This window comes from Coregonus lavaretus, assembly GCF_964263955.1.
Source record: "Coregonus lavaretus genome assembly, chromosome: 1".
NCBI classification, from domain to species: domain Eukaryota; kingdom Metazoa; phylum Chordata; class Actinopteri; order Salmoniformes; family Salmonidae; genus Coregonus; species Coregonus lavaretus.
In genome coordinates, this window is record NC_139988.1 from 52,030,425 (window position 1) to 52,048,859 (window position 18,435).

An 18,435-nucleotide genomic window follows, 5' to 3' on the forward strand; every position below is an offset into this window, starting at 1 on the left:
GTTGTGGGAAAATAACCATATGCAAAATATCCATAGGACAACCACACTTTCACCAAGATCTAAGAAACAAAAGGTTCTCAGAACGTTTTGTGCTAACTGGGTAGTATTGTGTATTGGCCAAATGTAGACAAGTGTCCCATTGTGCTACAAGCCATGATTCACATTACAACTCATTAGATATATTAATTTGCAAATAAATAGGAAGATTGGAGTGAAAACTGGAGTGCTGCATGCAGCTTTCAGTCAAAGCTAAATGGGATAAATGCAATGAAGTGTATCTAACCCCCATGGCAGATAGTGGGGTAGCTCCTGGGGAGTAGCTCTGTTTATTAAACACACACATTTGCACTGTCTTACTGAGATAAGTGTCTGCCATCACCTGCATTGCATTTAACATCTGACTGATACCCAGGGTTGTTGGTAATGAGCGGCATGCATAAACACACACACACAGACACACACACACGCGCGTGCACACGCACACACGCCGTGGCCCGGGCCTGATCCACTGACACGTTTCCTAATGGCTCCAACCAAAGCGCATGCTTGTTTCAAGGTCACATTCACACATAGTCTGAGGCTCATAAACTCACAGAGTGTGACTGAGTGTTGGTGGGCGGCACAGGCCTTCCTCCAGTCTTTCTCTCTCTCCTCCTTTCTCTCTTTCTTGCCAGCTTCCTCATTTCTCCACTAAACAGGACCAGAAGTTAATCTCTAAAAACATAACTCTTATGGAGTAGAGAAAGCTCTCTTGTCTCAGACACTGATATGGGTTTACTCCACTTTTCTACAGCAGCCAGCAGGAGGACAGGAAGAAGAAAACCATACAAACCTCCTGACTAAAGGTCCAGATGGAAATGGAGTCAGTTTCAACTTAAACGGACCATAAAAAAGCTTGGCACCAAAGTAGGAAATTAAATACATGTACAGTGCATTTCTAAAATCAAAACCATGAATACAACACACAGCAAATTGAATAGATACAACCTCAAGACACTGTTCAGAAATTAATTATATTGATTAAAAACAGCTCCAGTTGACTGACTCCACTGTACATTGAAGTTCTGATTCAGAAATGACTCTGGCTAAAATGCCTTATCCAAGAAACTAGCTAATTTATTTTTGGCCTTTGGGTCCTTGCAACAAAATTGACAAAAGTAATATTTCACATTCATTGACATATTTAGACCTCTCCATGGCATTCACATTTGCAGGTTGCTGATCATTATTTTCGGCTCAAACTTGATTGACACATGCCATTACTTCGGGTGACATAGGCCTACTTAAGCACACAATGAATGGTCAACCATTTTAATTAATGCGTGGCTTACAGTAACCAATGCGTAGGCTATAATTATCACCCTCAGAAAATAGAACGTAAAAGGATTAGCTCAGTCACATGCAGCCATAGGTTGCGCCAATCACAAAGGGACAGCAAAGGCTAAACATTCCTGCACTGCAGCAGCCTAATCCGTCACCCCCCCCCCCCCCCCCCCCCACCCCCCCCACCCCCCCCCGAGCCAGCCAAACACCACTCCCTCTGCGAGGATTCTCATGTAAACGGCCGGTTAAATGGAAACCTTAAAGGTTAGGCCCCGCAGCACAGTGGTTATAAGAATACTATGTTTGGCTATTGTCCCCAGAAATCCTCAAGAAAATGAAGTTATTTAAGTGGGATTAATGCGTGGTAGCTCCCCTGAGGCGCACTGAGCCTCCCCACCCGCAGAGCTGTAGGCCTACGCCCCAAACTAGGCCATTCAAATAAATGCCCTCTCCACCCTTGTAGTAAGGAATCAGAAATACTACAGCAACAACTGCACGACTGATGAGGAAAATACAATTTCCTTACACTTACACATCACTCCTGTTACTCAAAAATGAATTGTATGCGTTTTGTGTCTGTGCGTTATGGTGATTAGGCTATCTTGCGCAAGTCAAAACTTGTTGACAGTTGGACTGCAATAGTAGGCCTAAATATTAACTAATATGTATTTACATCACAATGTAAGGATGACTTTGCTAAATAGGCCTAGATAAGTGTAACCAATCATTCTCTAATGAGCCATGTATATTACCAGATAACAATGATTGAATGCAATCACTGTGTGTAAAAGTAAAGAAAAAGAAACGCCAAATATACAAATTGTTAATTATTTGATTATTATTATTATAAATCACTATTATTGTCACAATGTATAATTATCATCATCCTAAGCTAAGCTTCTCTACACCCATGCCACTTTTGGACATAAAACAGTCTTTAAGTGACAATAACAATTCCATATATGATACAATTTGGTGTGGGATACAGTTGTATAGGTAGTTACTATAATGCTTCAGCTCCACTGCAGTTCCATCCAAAATGGTCCTTACCAATCTGTCAAAAAGGCCCAATTGTTCCTAATATATAATATAGGCTAATATAGTATAATATAATATTATGTAATATAATAATATTTACTGACCTATTTAAACCGAGACTAATATATATCAACCAAAGCTATAAAAAGGAGTGTGAGTGTGAGGAAACCCCCCCCCCCCCCCCCCCCGTGCGGCTGCGCCCCGCTGTCTCGGCTTTGTTTGTTCAGTTTCCAGGTTGATTGTATGTGTTAATTAGTTGCTAACAGCATGGTAATGTGGGTTTGATGGATAGACGTGTCACTAGCATTCAGGTCTACACTATCCGGAGCCCCAGCAGGGCTCAGACCGGTCTCGCCGCGTCATCCTGCTGATTTTTGGGGCCTAATGAAACCACGGAGGCTGCTCGGTTTTGTCTCTGCAACACCAGAAATAACTATTTTGTCATTAAAGTAATCCGATAAAAAAAATGAGGGCATTATTAATAACATTATTTTAAAGTTCATCATCGTTTACCACAATAGAGAGCGAGACCCCAGGGTGAACTCTCTGTTTGGGCCCACTAAAAAGGGGTCGTGATGGTGCTGGCTCATTTTTTAACGTCGCTGGCACTGCTACAGTGTATTTACAGTAGACAAACACCACGGGATTTATTTAGGAGGGCGGGGGTGCTGGCTAACATGAGATTCCATTCGAGGAATGCTTATCTCAGCCGAGTTTAACAAAGCCTTATTGGAGCCTATTATTTGATTATTTATACTCCTTTTTTTGTAATGTCTGCTTTTAATTTAGAGTTTTACTTCTCCGACCCCAGAGACGTAATTATACAGATTTTTTCCCCAAGTAACAGAGGGGCTCGCAGAACATCAGCCTGCAAGGAGCCTGGACTTCTCTATCAATTTAAAACCGAGGTTGTAGATTAAAACAATCCAAAAGTGTTAGCTAAATGCAATACTTGCTAAAAAACATTGTGTTCTAATGTTTAGTTGTCTCTTATAAAGCAATGCTCATTATTCATTGGAAACATTTCAACTTACCTACTTTTCATGTTGTGTAACAATTGACCATCAGCAGAAAATGTACTCGATAGGTAACAATTTATAATATGGATGACATAACCTATTGGCAAATATTGAGGCGTAGGCCCCTATTAGAAAGGCTTTGCAAACATTAAATTAAGCCTATATTTAAAACACATATAAGCCATTCAAAAATTGAATTAAAAAAATATTAATCCATCAAGAGCTATAGTAGACATTATTATTAACGTCCATCAATCAATTTATGCGCTTTCATCACTCGCTTCAGTGGGCAGCTTTTGCGCGTGCCATTACTCGAAACGGCAGTTCGAAGAAACCTCAAACACCGCCCCACAGCTGCTGGTTTGTTGGAACTCAGTGTCCAGTGTCTGGATTTTTCACATTGCACAATGGGTAGTGTGGTTTTAAGATTTTCTGTGTAAAACGTACCCTAATGAGAAATGCACTGCCTGGAGAACTACAGTGCATGATATACGTATGCTGTCAATCACAGTGGCGTCACCGTTGTTTAGTCGCTCAGGGGGGCTTCTACTAGGCTACGAGAGAGGACCCCTGCCTGATGCGCGCATAAGTGGTGGGCTTTGCAGTCTGTGAAGGCAAGTGTATCACCATGATCAACCTTATATGGGGAGGATCTTAAGCCTGCTTGGCTGCATAAATCATAGTCAAGATGAAGACGTGATCATAGCGCATTCGGCATCGTTCGAGGATCGGTATACCATTAAGTTCTGACGCGCACGATAGAACTGTGGACTCTGGGCATCGCTACAGAGGTGGTAGACTGCTAGGCGGGGGCTGGAGGCGAAGACAGACAAATATATTTTATGTTATTAATAAAACTGGTTACAATGAAGCGCAGAAAGATTGTGGTTGCGGCAGGCTTCTGCCTTGCCTTCTTCCTTGGTACACTGATGAATTTGCTGTATATACCAGGGTTTGAGCACCATCAGAACCACGACCATAGAGTACATCGGTACTACCACGAAAAACAGCAGCAGGTTACAGACGATTCACAGCTTCAAGTCGGCGAGTCAGTCACTGAAGTTGTGGCCGAGTCCAATAGTAAACCTGCCGCAGGAAGCAGGCATCACCAGGACCTTTTGCTGCAGATACGAGAAAGATTTGATGAGGTTGTGCGGTACCGTCGGCGCCAAGCACATGGGTCTGGCACCGGAGACCCAGTCCGCCCGCTGGAGAGACGGAGGCTCATGGATTCAGAGCCAGGGGACAATTGGGACACTATCAAAGTCATTGAGCGAACCGATAACCGACAGACGCATTTTCAAAATCGACTTAAACCATCCACATACATGCACACAGCATCACGGAAAGATTTCACTATGAATTTGAGGAGCATTAACGGTACACTGATGCTTGGCTGCAGCAGCATAGACAACGTGACCAATGTTCAGTACCTCGGCTCAGGCTACACAAAGGCTGTCTACAAGGCGTCTCTCAACAACAGCTTGTCCGTGGCTCTGAAATCGGTGGATTTCGGGGGACACGATATGGAAAATTGCGTAAAGAAATATGGATCACCTGGAGACTGCTACACACTGGCGTCCTTCAAAATAGTGAAAGAAATGACGCTGATGGAAAGGCTACAGCACCCCAACATTCTAAAGGTAATCTATATCTAGGCTAGCTAACAAATTGATGACGAATGATTACAATTGTTTATATTATAGATCGGTGTCTTCTAGCCATTTCTGTTGCACAATTATTTATTGAGCTATAGGCCAAGTATCACACATAGGCCTATTTAAGATGTAGCATATCCTTGTGTTTTTATTGTCTATTGCCTAAAGGCCTTTATCGGAAATCCATTAATTTAGTTATAACTTGTAGCAGTGGCCCTTTAAATCATTTAAGTTTTACTTCAAATTTAACCCAATTTGTGCTCTTTAGCAGTATCGAAGTGAATTGCCATTTTGCCTTATACCAACAGCGAACCATGAATCATTATTTCCCTAATGACTGAATAACCATAGATGTGAAACTTTACATTAATTCTACTCTCAGCGTGTCAAAAGTGACACATGGGTTGAACACTTTGGAAATTGGTGTGTATTCCATTTCCACGAGATTCCTTGAGAAATCAGACCAGAGTGCAGTGAAAAGAAAATAGCCAGTATGAAATAAGTGAATGGTTGGCCTATTATTAATAGTGCTATTTGGATGATGTGCTGTCCTTTTAGTGGCTGATTAATAGTTTATAGTTGAATGAGCGCCATCGCTTCATTGTTACCCTGTCGATTTTAAGCTGATCTGCGGTTTGCTGGATCTGCATGGTGCATGAGCCGGTGAGCGGTGAGACGCCCGAGGCTTCGCAGCATTCTACCTTGTATTTATTTGCATTTACACAACAGCTGTGGCGTAGCCTACCGATACGCGGGTAAATCATAATACATTTTTGTAAAAAAGAAAGAAGGCATTTTAATTACGTTATATCAACAGCTCGTCTTTAAGCAGCTTGTCTATAACGTCACCAAAATAAATGCATGCATGCGTAAAGGACGATTTTACAATTCAGACGGAGGAAGTAGCCTAGGGCAAATGGCCTTATCAATATCCACACTAATAAAGCATTTATAATCCATATAGGCCAACAATGTAGGTCTACAAATGGTTATGCCTGTACACGTATCCCTAGATCTATGCATAAGAACAACAGTTGCAAGCCTATACTGACGCATGTCACATTTTCCAATATAGGGCCTATATTTGAAGAACGTTCTTCTAATGTTTCACATGTTAGGCTACTGCTTGAGAAAACATATATGGCCTTGAGGTACTGGTCACAGTGGCATTTCTAGGCTACAGCATATAGTCCTAAATCTGTGCTTTACTGTAATATGCACCGCACGAGGCCCAATTAAAATATCCAAACAACAGCAATCCAAATGACGTCGTTGAGGGCATTTCATGACTTCATTGCAACTGTTGCTGGATGCATAGATAAATAGCCATCAAACCAGAGAAAAACGTGCCGTTTTGTTTTGAAATAAAGTGTAGGGTGGTTATTATAACCTAATAAAAATTAGGTAGGCTAATTTAAGGTAAAACAAATAGTTGCACTTTAACCAAGTAAAAAGTGGCATGTTTTCAAGATAGACCTACTGTTTTATAGGATGGTACAACAGAACCAAGACAGTAGCCAAATAGTCTATACAGAACATTTATTAAAATACAATATACGTAATCAATTATGCTCCCTAAAATCATTTTCAGGACAATATTATAAGTTTGTGATCTTTTGATCAGAATTGCTGTACATAAGTATTTTGTTAGCACATTCGAACTGGAAGTTATCTGTTAAAGCCAAATGTGTCATACATATTTTGAATCACTTCTATCAGCCTTTATCTTTTTGATTACATGGTGAATGTAGAAACATTTTAAGAACAATACCCTAGCCTAGGATATAAGGGAATATCTGGCCCATAATAAAGTTATTTACCCAGTATGACAATTTAGAGTTAGTTTACATTATTATCAAGATTTAAATTCCACATAAGAAAACAAATATCACACCCTTATAAAATTTGTATTATTGTAAAGCACATATAATTGTCAAACAATGTTAAACCCACATTAACCTTGAATTAAAATACAACATTAATATAGAAATCATTTTTTGTTGTTGTTGACATGTATAGACTTTAGTAAGGCTATGAGGAGTTAGGCCTATGCCACATTTTGTAACTTATTTTAATCTATGACTTAAAATGTATAACTAACTGGGTGTCTTTCAATTGATTTACATTCAATAATTGGGATAGTTCACATTATTAACTCATCTCAAAACTCTCCTTAAATTTGATGGCCAAGCTATAACTTTAACCAGAATTATTTTTTTTGAAAACTGCATTGAAAAGGGGACTACATGTTACTACAGCATGTTAATACATTTGGACTGTTTCTAATGTTTTACTTGGTTTATTCATCAATAGGAATTTATTTTCGTTATAGAAGTTCTGTTGTGGAGACAGGGGGGAGTAGAGCCCAATATAGTAGCGGTCCATCTCTCATCGCTCACTTACTAGTCCATGTTGTGATAGGTACAGATTTACATGAATATTGACTGTAGCACTGGAGTGTGTTTTTATTTTTATTTATTTGTTTTTTTTTGTAATACTGGAATCTTGGTTTGTGTGTCCACTCAGACTTCTCTGTCCATCACGGTGTAACACACACACACACACACACACACACACACACACACACACACACACACACACACACACACACACACACACACACACACACACACACACACACACACACACACACACACACACACACACACACACGGCCTATACACACGTACACGCTAGCATTTGTGTGACTGGAAAGTGCACTTTGGCTATTCCACTCTATCATCGTTGTCATAAGCGAATAATACCAAGATGATTTATTTCAGGATAAACATAAAAACGAACAAAATTCATTTTCTGGCATGGAAGCTACATTGAGGGATTACAGGAATTGCTTTAGAAAATGTTAACATAAACTGGAAATGGTATGGAATTTCTCTCTCTAATCATAGGGAAAATATTATTTCTTTTTCATTCCTCTATGAACATGAGCACACCGGCCTTAAGGCTAATACATGCACTTTTTTTGTGCACCAGGAAAAATGCCTGAAAGACTTCTAGGGTAAAGTTTACTGACATGCTCCACTAGCCATAGAAAGAATAAATCACAAGAACAAACAATATATTCACTTTAAAACTGAATTACAGCAATATCTCCATTACTAAAACAAATGTTTATTTTAGCTGGCTTAGGTCGATATTAATTTGACTTACTAGAATCATAACTTGAGATCTGTATGTATAACAATATTTTTCACGTAAATCTCCCATTGACATCAATGCATCATTTACCCAAAAATTGTGCAAAGTAACAACTGGTTGATTGCAAGTAAACGTTTTAGTATGTTTAGCATCCCAAAGAGTATTTCATGTCCAGCTCTGCTGATCTAATATATCCTGTTAGAGTGATGAAGTCTGGCTCTGTCCTGGCAACACAGTCAACAGCACACTGTCTGGTTAGTGTCTGCCTCTGGCAAGTCCCTCAGCATGAGAGGAGCGACAGAGGCCCGTGCTCTCTCACTGGAGAGAGTGGGATCTTATTGGACAGTCACCCCTTAAACTACCACAAATGGAGTCAGAGGTAGAAACCAAAGCAGTTCATCACTGTTCTCCTAACTCAGCACACTTTTGGTGTCAATAGCCATGTTGACTGATACTGCTTGTCCAGGATAGATGGGGTACGCTCCTGTGGAGAGAAGAGGAGAAGTGGGCGACTGACTGAGAGGTCGAGGTGGATTGTGGACACATGTTTTCACACCAGCACGCACGGCAGGCGCGGTCCACCTTTCTCTGCCCTCATCCATGTTAGAACGAGTGTGAACAATATGAATTTGAGCTGATCAGTGAAGGAGATAACAAGAGGGGCTGCTTGCCTGCTTGGGGGCTGACTGTGTGTGGGATGGAGGGAATGTGGCTCAGTTGGTAGAGCATGACGCTTGCAACACCATGGTTGTGGGTTCGATTCCCACGGCGGACCAGTATGAAAAAAAAAGTATGAACATGTATGCACTCACTTCTGTAAGTCCCTCTGGATAAGAGTGTCTACATAATGACATTAATGTAAAATGAGAGGGACGTGGAAGGTTAAGGGTCACCCTTCAGAGAAAGTGTATGTGGTGGATACAGATGATCTGAGAGTGGTGGGACCTCTGGGCTGCTGCTGGAGTCTGGGCCTGTTTCTGGCTGTGGAGTTGGATGATGTTTACACAAGCGTGTCATTCTGCCAGCCTCTCCCTCTCTCCCCCAGGGCCTGCTCAGTAGATCTCCTCCATTAGTTGGAGAATCAGTAACCAGGTTGTGTTAATGTGAAAGCTGGGTGTCTGTGGGCCTTGGGGTCAGTTTGACGATGAGGGGACTGGAGACAGAGTTGCAATTAAGCCAGGGTTAACACTTTAACCTCCGACTTCCACGGGAAGGAAGCTGGGGGGAAAAAGAGAATGCCAGAGAAATGTGGTCCCAGGCCTGCCCTGCCTCTCTAAGCCCTCAGCCCTGTTTCTGATCAACCCCTACCCTGGGTCTATTGGGGCTCTGCAGCCCCCACACTCTGCAGGGAGAGAAGGGTGCCCTCATGACCCCCAGAACCCCAGGCCCTCACCACATAAACATAGGTCATTTCTGCTGCTCTTCTTGCTCTGAAACTTTCCAAGAATATACAATACATGCATGTCATCACTTCTAAGTAATAGATAAAGAAAGTCAAGGAAAGTACCATTTTGAAGTTGAATATGGGCTGTTGTGCATGTGCTCACAGAACATAAAAAATCCCAGTTTTAATAGAAAAACATTAACAATTATTTGATCGGATAAAGTTAGATTTTTGTGAAACATTATTTGATAGGGCCAGCGAGTCTCCCACATCATTTGCATTAGTTAAAGCTCTGTAACTTCTTCCTTTTATTTCACTCTGAGAACATGCTCAGCTCCTGTTAACTGGTAATCTGAATGTCAGGTTGGTATTGATTTGAGCCTGGAGAAACCCTGTGATGTGTTTAAGGAGGAAATGAGAAGATGAATATCACTCCAGAGTATTGGAGTAAATTATTTCTGCAAAACTTGTGTGCAGCCCTCTCCCCCGACACAGTTTGAAATGTTGTTTATTTTACTGAGCGGTTGGAGAAAACAAGTTGATGAGAGTTCTAACTCAACAAACTTGTTTCTGTTTCCATATGCTTCCTTCCCTATTTCGTTGAGATGTAAGGCACCAAATTCAGCAAAAACAATAATTCTGTACATTTTACAGTCATCCAAAAAGCACTAAGTTAGCAGTCATACATATTTTTCTACCTGAACGCTCGCTCCCAGACTATGTAATAAACGGAGTGTGTAATCATCGAAACTCAAAACTTTTAAACCCCTTTATGCACCCAAACTTACGGTTTAAACAATTTCACCCTCCTCTATTTAATGCATTATGAGACTCAAATCCATCTAATGTACTAGGATCAATTCACATGGAAAAGGAAAATGACAGAGGGTTTTCTGCCAGTTGCACTTGGTCCAAGTGTCTGATTAAAACAAGGCATACCAAATTCAACCATTAATGTCATTCGATACACACACACAACGGACACGCACGCACGCACGCACGCACGCACGCACGCACACACACACACACACACACACACACACACACACATGCTTACACACAGGAGCACTAAGTTAAACCCATACACTGTACATGAATTCACTTCAAACATGCATTTCATAAAATTTCATGAATAATAGTTCAAAGTATGTTACTTAATACCTGATTTGTGAGTGAAATTAAAAGCTCTACTTTTTTATTGGGCTTACCTCCTCTGGGCTTACAGTAAGTCCCCACCCAGTCCATAGCAGTGATCCAGAGAGAATCTGGTTGGTATGATAGAGGTGTTCTTGTTTGACTGACACTCAGTCCTGCTGTGACCCTGTCCAACAGAAGAGCAGCAGTGTGCTCTGGGCTCTGGCAGATGCTGGGGATTTCATCTCTGGACAAACATGTCCACCCCGGGGCCGGTTTGATCGGGGGCCAGGAGGCCTTCGTTAAAGAGAGTGTGGTGACTGGGTTAACTACCCTGCCGACCCCCGCGTTTATTTACACATTAATAATGTCCCACACAGAAATGCTTTTGTGGAGCACTGGTGCGTTGGCATATTATGACGCGCATAGCATATGTTCTTGACTATTTCGTCTGCTTCTCGAGCAGGGCAACTGTTCCAGCATCAGCAGCCCCTCTTGGCTGCTATACCCATCTCACTCTGACTGCCACCCGGCTACCCGGCCTCACCTCAAGCAGAACCTGCATGGATTCATTCTCTTTGTCCATCTTCAACTCTCAGCATTATTAACCGGTCTCAGTTGAAATGCACATTCCCACTACCCTACATTTAGTTTAGTAAGAATAGAGAGACCTTCCTTCCTTCAACTCACTTCTTGTGTGTACAGCCAACTGGCCAGTTGTGTCTGTGGCCCTGGCCTTCTGTCCCCTCTCTGTTCCTGGTGAGGCCATGCCGTGCTATGGCATGCTGACTCACTCCTGCCTCTGGCCAGGAAAGGGGTGAACTGCCAGGGGATTGGCCTACTAGGCTTGGTTCCTAATGTGCCTGCCTTTTCACACTTACCTCACCTCAGAGTTTCTCAGCCTTTACACTAAGGCCACGCTCTCTCATACTCTATATACACCCATCCAAAGATGCACTTAGATAAACCTCTATGTCCAGACGAAACAGAGACATATCAAAACCTGAACTCAGAATAGCACCATAGATTCTGAACTCAGAACAACACTCACAACAGAACTCACAACAGAACTGTTCAGAATCCTGTTGCTAAAATATATAAATACATTTGCACAGATAAACATTTCTCTGAAACATTTAAATGATGTCATGCCTTTCTCAGTAAAAAGACATTAACAAACCACCGAGGTGAGTGACCTCTGAACCCCAGTCAGACAAAATGGCACCAGATTCAGAGCAAACACAAACACTGCCCCAGCATGCGTACAGCTGCTATCTCACTCCCCAGCAGCCTTAGCTGCCGATGAGTCTAGTCTGCCATGGAGGGAAAACACTGCCCTGATGCAGTCGTGTTCGCACAAAAATGCCTCCGCTGCACACAATACCAACAACTGCAGCACTGGCTGCAGACATGGTGCATACACACAACCTGGAGATGGTGTGTGATGATAATAGTCATTACTGTGAATTCAATCTCAGATAACAAAACTTTCCGTACACTCCCACCCCTGGGAAAGCTTCTCTGGCATTGCCAAGGGCAATCTCACACACATGCACGCGTCCGCACGCACACACACACACACACACACACACACACACACACACACACACACACACACACACACACACACACACACACACACACACACACACTAATGATGCACACTTACTCCAAAAAAAGGTGTTAGTTCTGTATTGATGACCCTATATAAAAAAAAAAACATTATTCTTTTGCTGCAAAAATGCGCTTTGGATTCACGTACTCAACAGAACAATTTTTACAGAGAGAAATAAAGCGACTATACAACACTCGAAAACTCAACTCAACTGAACTCAATTCATACATGCATTCTCACTGCACAAGGAACATGTTGAATTGAACTTATCCTGAAGGCCTGATTAAAGCTCTATAAGTGCAGTCTTCTTCATGTGTTTCTCATGCCGCACCCAGTGGTGGGGTGAGGGGGCACTCTGCCAGCCTTGCCCACAGGCCCCTCCTCTCCTCCCACAAGGTTGGCACCCACTGGGCACCTCACATTTCCCATCACACACCACTGCTATAAATGTCTCTGCATCACTCTTCACAGACACACCCAAACTGCTGACAAACAGTAGTCAGCCTCAGAGAGTATGAAGCCTCTACTACTTTACTCTCGGACATGCTACATTCTCACATTATTAACTTGTAAAGCCTTTATTAACCTAAAAACAACATGCAATGCCACCTTCTCTGTTTTGCATAGTCAGTGTTTTCCCTGGTGGTATGGTTGACAGCGATATTGGTTGTTATGCTTTTAGATTTAATTTCATGCCCACTTATTTTAACTAGTTCTTCTGGCACAAATTATCTTACACAAATGTTTCTGCAAGCAAAGGACCAGCATCTCTAGGAGGCACTTACCATAGTAACAAAGAGGAGAGTAAACTACTACAATCGACCCAAATAAACATTAATGAGTGCCAACGCTCTCGCATGTCTCATTGCATTTTCATTTAAAAACATCAGAATGCATGCAACCAACAACAGTAATTCAATCTTCTGATTGAGATTGTTTGTCATTGACCGCTCAGATTTACACAGTGTACAAAACATTATGAACACCTTCTCTTTTCATGATGACATAGACTGATCAGGTGAATCCAGGTGAAGCTATGCTCCCTTATTGATGTCACTTGTTAAATCCACTTCAATCAGTGTAGATGAAGGGGAGGAAACAGGTTAAAGAAGGATTTTTAAGCCTTGAAACAATTGAGACATGGATTGTGTATGTGTGCCATTCAGAGGGTGAATGGGCAAGAAAAAATATTTAAGTACCTTTGAACGGGGTATAGTAGTAGGTGCCAGGTGCACCGGTTTGAGTGTGTCAAGAACTGCAATGCTGCTGGGTTTTTCATGCTCAACAGTTTCCCGTGTGTATCTAGAATGGTCCACCACCGAAAGGACATCCAACAAACTTGACACAACTGTGGGAAGCATTGGAGTCAACTTGGGCCAGCATCCCTGTGGAATGCTTTCGACACCTTGTAGAGTCGATGACAGGCTGTTCTGAAGGTAAAACAAGGTGCAACTCAAAATTAGGAAGGTGTTCCTAATGTTTTGTACACTCAGTGTATATCGTGTGTATAAGATGAAGAACCAGTGTTTCTCTGTGTCCCCTCCAGTTGTATGGGTACTGCTACCAGGAAAGCAATGACATCCAGGACACGGTGACTGCCATCACAGAGCTGGGAAGTCCTCTGGAGATGATCCAACTACTGCAGACCTCCTGGGAGGAACGCTTCAGGGTGAGTGTTGGTGGACAACACACACACATTTCACTTAAACACAGACCCTCACTTAAAGCACTACTTACAACAGTGTTTTAATCGAATGCTACATTGACATTATCACTATCTTGTGAACGTCTTGTGATTTTCTCTCTCTCACTGAACAGAGTGCAACATGTATGAGTCAGCAGAATAGGCTGAATGCTGGTTGGGTTTACTGAGGGACTGAGGGTGGATCACATGCATAAGTGGATACTAAGGCCTTACTGAGCCCCCTGTGACTCAAACCCATTACAGGCTGTCTCAGAGTGTAGAGCGAATTGGCTGAAGCATGAGCTTGGTTAACCTGGTTTATAGGGACACTACTGGTATAGCGGATGGTATTTCCAGAGCCAGAGCCCTTCTCTTGCCCAGTTTCCTGCCTCCCTAGCTGGGTAGCATGGACCTGTGTGCCACTGGGCCGCTGGGGCCTCTGGGCCGGGTCTGCCGATCACTATCACCACAGAGCCACAATCTAATTATTTCCTATTGCTTCCTGTGGCTGGGGAGTGCCCACCCGCCTGCCGCACAGAGGATGAAAGAGCTTCGGTGCATGAAATCACCAGCAAGTGCTCTCTTCCTCTTTTCTCTCTCTCCCCTCCTTCCTTTTCTTCCTTTTTCCCTTTCTTCCTTTCCTCACTGGCAAGACTGGAGGAGATTCACTGAGACAGTCAGCTCTTCTACTGAGAGATCCTTCAACACAAATGTTTTGTGATGATGAATACAGGGTGGGAAATCTAATTTGAGATTGTTATCAAATTTCAAATCAACCTATAGCTATAGGCACATATGGATCAGAAAAGGAATGGATAGATATATATATATAAAAAAAACATAGTAATAGCTTCACAATGCCCTCTGATAGGCCTTGGGCTTCCTTAAGTGCCTTGAGCTTTAATATAATTTACATCTATAGAATCCTTTCAGATGTGTAGAAGTGCCTGGGGGGTAGGGGTTAGGGTGTAGGGGCTAGGGGCAGGTTGGGAATTGGGCATGGGGGAGTTAGTTAAAGAGTTCCCAGTGTAACCATTGACACATGCACAGCTCAACACGTCCTTGGATGTGTGATCACTGTCATTTATAACACTACACACTATGCCTATCTACATGTCATCACACTAGTCTATGACCTCCTAAAGTATAATTTGTTTAATCCCTTAATCAACACTGTATTTGTCATGGAGAGGCGGCCTTTAACCAAAGTCAGAGCTCCCTCACGGAGCTTCATAGTGTAGTTAGCCACACAAAATACATCAGCCAGTGGAGGCTCATCAGAGGAGGAAGGGGAGGACCATCCTCCTCAGTAAATTTGATAAATATAAAAATAGTGAAACATTAAAAAAGTTATCCTTTTTAGATAGAACTATACTAAATATATTCACGGCACCAAATAATTGATTAAAACAATCTGTTTCGCAATGAAGGTCTACAGTAGCCTCAACAGCATTCTCTGGGGTAGCACCATGGTATAGCCGGAGGACAGCTAGTTTCCGTCCTTTGGGAACATTGACTTCAATACAAAACCTAGGAGGCTCATGGTTTTCACCCCCTTCCATAGACTTACACAGTAATTATGACAACTTCCGGAGGACGTCCTCCAACCTATCAGAGCTCTTGCAGCATGAACTGACATGTTGTCCACCCAATCAAAGGATCAAAGAATGAATCTAGTACTGAAAGCATAATCTACAGCTAGCTAGCATTGGAGTGCATAACATGTGGTGAGTAGTTGACTCAAAGAGAGCGAAAGACAATAGTTGAACAGTTTTGAATGAATGAATTTATTCAAAAATGAAGGAGAAGCAAGAGAGAGAGAGAGAGAGAGTTATATTTGGTATTTTTTCACTTTCAATTTCACTTACTTAGCTAGCGAATGCAGCTAGCTAGTTTAGCCTACTCAAACACCCAGCTCAAACAGAGAGTGATGCTATGTTAGCTAGCTGGCTATGGCTATCCAACGCTGGAACTCTTCCAAGTCATGGTAAGCTTTTGATTTTATTAATTTATTGCCACCAGGCCCTGCCGGTGTAACTGCTAAACTGCTTGCTAGACACTGTACAGCACGGTTGTAGCGAGTTTACTAATGCGTTAGTTATAGTAGCTATGTTGACTATAATGTTAGCTAATATGCTGACAACGATGTAGGCTGTGTGTAGCAGTTAGGTTATGGTATGAAGGTTTGGCTTGGATTTTTTTTTTTGCCTGGTCACAGACAGCTTTTGTGTTGTGCACTGAAGTCCACAAGCGAAGGGAAAAGGTGAGATGAGGAGAGTGCGTAGATGCAAGAAGGAATTATATAATGAGCAAAGTGATGATGGTGTTTGTAAGTGTTATGAAGGTTTGGCGTGGAAAGGTTTCTATGAAAGTGAACTGCGTTTGCGGATGATCAGGGGTGTATTTATTCCGCCTATTTCTTTGAAAAAACATTTCTTAAATGGAAGCAAACAGAACAAAACGGGGATAAACATACCTGAATTTGTCCAATAGAAACTCTTGTTTGCAACTTTTGGACAAATCATTACACACCCTAGATCATCTAGATGCAGGCAAGAGTATGCAAGGTGGTATTGAATGTGTCACTGTCTGTCACCTTACTCAAATTTTTATCTCAACCTGATAGGTTGTAGCAACCTCATGATGGGTATAGGGAAAATTTGAGTATCATGTAGTAGCCTAAACCTATCGATGTTACGTTGAGCTGGTTGAATGGAATATGAATAACAGTCATCCAATATGCTGTAGCTAATAGAAATAAGTACATGCTCATCTTAAAAGGCACCGACCGCCACTGACATCAGCCATCTGGTAAATAAATAGATTGAGGTAACTTTCCACTTTGATGTCCTGGGCCTTCATGCAGCATCAGTCTGTGCTGTGTGTGTTCATGCAGCATCAGTGTGTGCTGTGTGTGTTCATGCTGCATCAGTGTGTGCTGTGTGTGTTCATGCAGCATCAGTCTGTGCTGTGTGTGTTCATGCAGCATCAGTGTGTGCTGTGTGTGTTTATGCAGCATCAGTGTGTGCTGTGTGTGTTCATGCAGCATCAGTGTGTGCTGTGTGTGTTCATGCAGCATCAGTCTGTGCTGTGTGTGTTCATGCAGCATCACTCTGTGCTGTGTGTGTTCATGCAGCATCAGTGTGTGCTGTGTGTGTTCATGCAGCATCAGTGTGTGCTGTGTATGTTCATGCAGCATCAGTGTGTGCTGTGTGTTCATGCAGCATCAGTCTGTGCTGTGTGTGTTCATGCAGCATCACTCTGTGCTGTGTGTGTTCATGCAGCATCAGTGTGTGCTGTGTGTGTTCATGCAGCATCAGTGTGTGCTGTGTGTGTTCATGCAGCATCAGTGTGTGCTGTGTGTGTTCATGCAGCATCAGGGTGTGCTGTGTGTCTTCATGCAGCATCAGTGTGTGCTGTGTGTGTTCATGCAGCATCAGTGTGTGCTGTGTGTTCATGCAGCATCAGTCTGTGCTGTGTGTGTTCATGCAGCATCAGTCTGTGCTGTGTGTGTTCATGCAGCATCAGTGTGTGCTGTGTCTGTTCATGCAGCATCAGTCTGTGCTGTGTGTGTTCATGCAGCATCAGTCTGTGCTGTTTTTTGGTTGCTCCTTTGTTTCCCCACAACATAAGCGTCAGGTCTCCCTCCCTTGTCACCCAAGATCCTTCCCTTGAAATGTGGAGTGTGAAATGAAAGAAAAATATGCTTTTTCTCTGAGCATTTGCAATTCGTATGAGGCATTAATAGACTCTAGGGAGGCGCGCTGTAAACCCACTGAATTTGAAATGCTCCATTTAGGTCTGTAACCATTTCCTGTGAGCGTTGACAAAGGCTTTGATGGCCCTGGCCTGCAGCCCCTGTCAGTGAGAGACACACCCATATCCCCTTCAAACCCTCCCTCCAGTCTGTCTGTCAACCTTCACGTCAGGCTCATTTACATTTACATTTATGGAAATTCTAAATTATAGATACATTCAATCAAACCTGTATTGCATATTTACAATACGCAGTATGGTCAAATAGAATGACAGAATAGTTAGGGTACTTTAAAAACCTATGGCTATCAATCAAATCAATCAAAAAAATGACCCAGCATTTACAGGGGCAATCAGCAGTTGAAACAACAACAAAGCTAATTCCCCGCCACTGTTTCAGTAAAAAGCTGAGGGATGGGGCTGGAGAAATGTAACCACTCTCAAATTCATAGACAGAGCTATGGATGAAAGGACTGACCATCCATGATATCAACCTTATAGTTTTTACGATGTTTTGAGGCTGTACAGTGTTTCAAAAAATATTTACTTTGTTTATATTTGGGTTCTGTTGGGTTACTACAGCTGAACTAAGCTCATAAGGAATTTATGAGTTACACTACCAGTCAAAAGTTTGGACACACCTACTCATTCAAGATTTTTCTTTA

The 18,435-nt window shown here is 42.3% G+C and overlaps 1 protein-coding gene across 1 annotated transcript in view; it reads left to right on the plus strand.

The window, feature by feature from the left end:
• Positions 1-3,984: 3,984 nt before the first annotated feature.
• LOC311133451 (extracellular tyrosine-protein kinase PKDCC-like) overlaps positions 3,985-18,435 on the plus strand; it is a 30,281-nt gene continuing 15,830 nt past the window's right edge. The window contains exons 1-3 of the mRNA XM_084166933.1: positions 3,985-5,023; positions 13,877-13,999; positions 14,412-14,569. Coding sequence (XP_084023059.1) covers positions 4,223-5,023; positions 13,877-13,999; positions 14,412-14,569 — 1,082 coding nt within the window. The 5' untranslated portion in view covers positions 3,985-4,222. The remainder of the gene's footprint in view (positions 5,024-13,876; positions 14,000-14,411; positions 14,570-18,435) is intronic.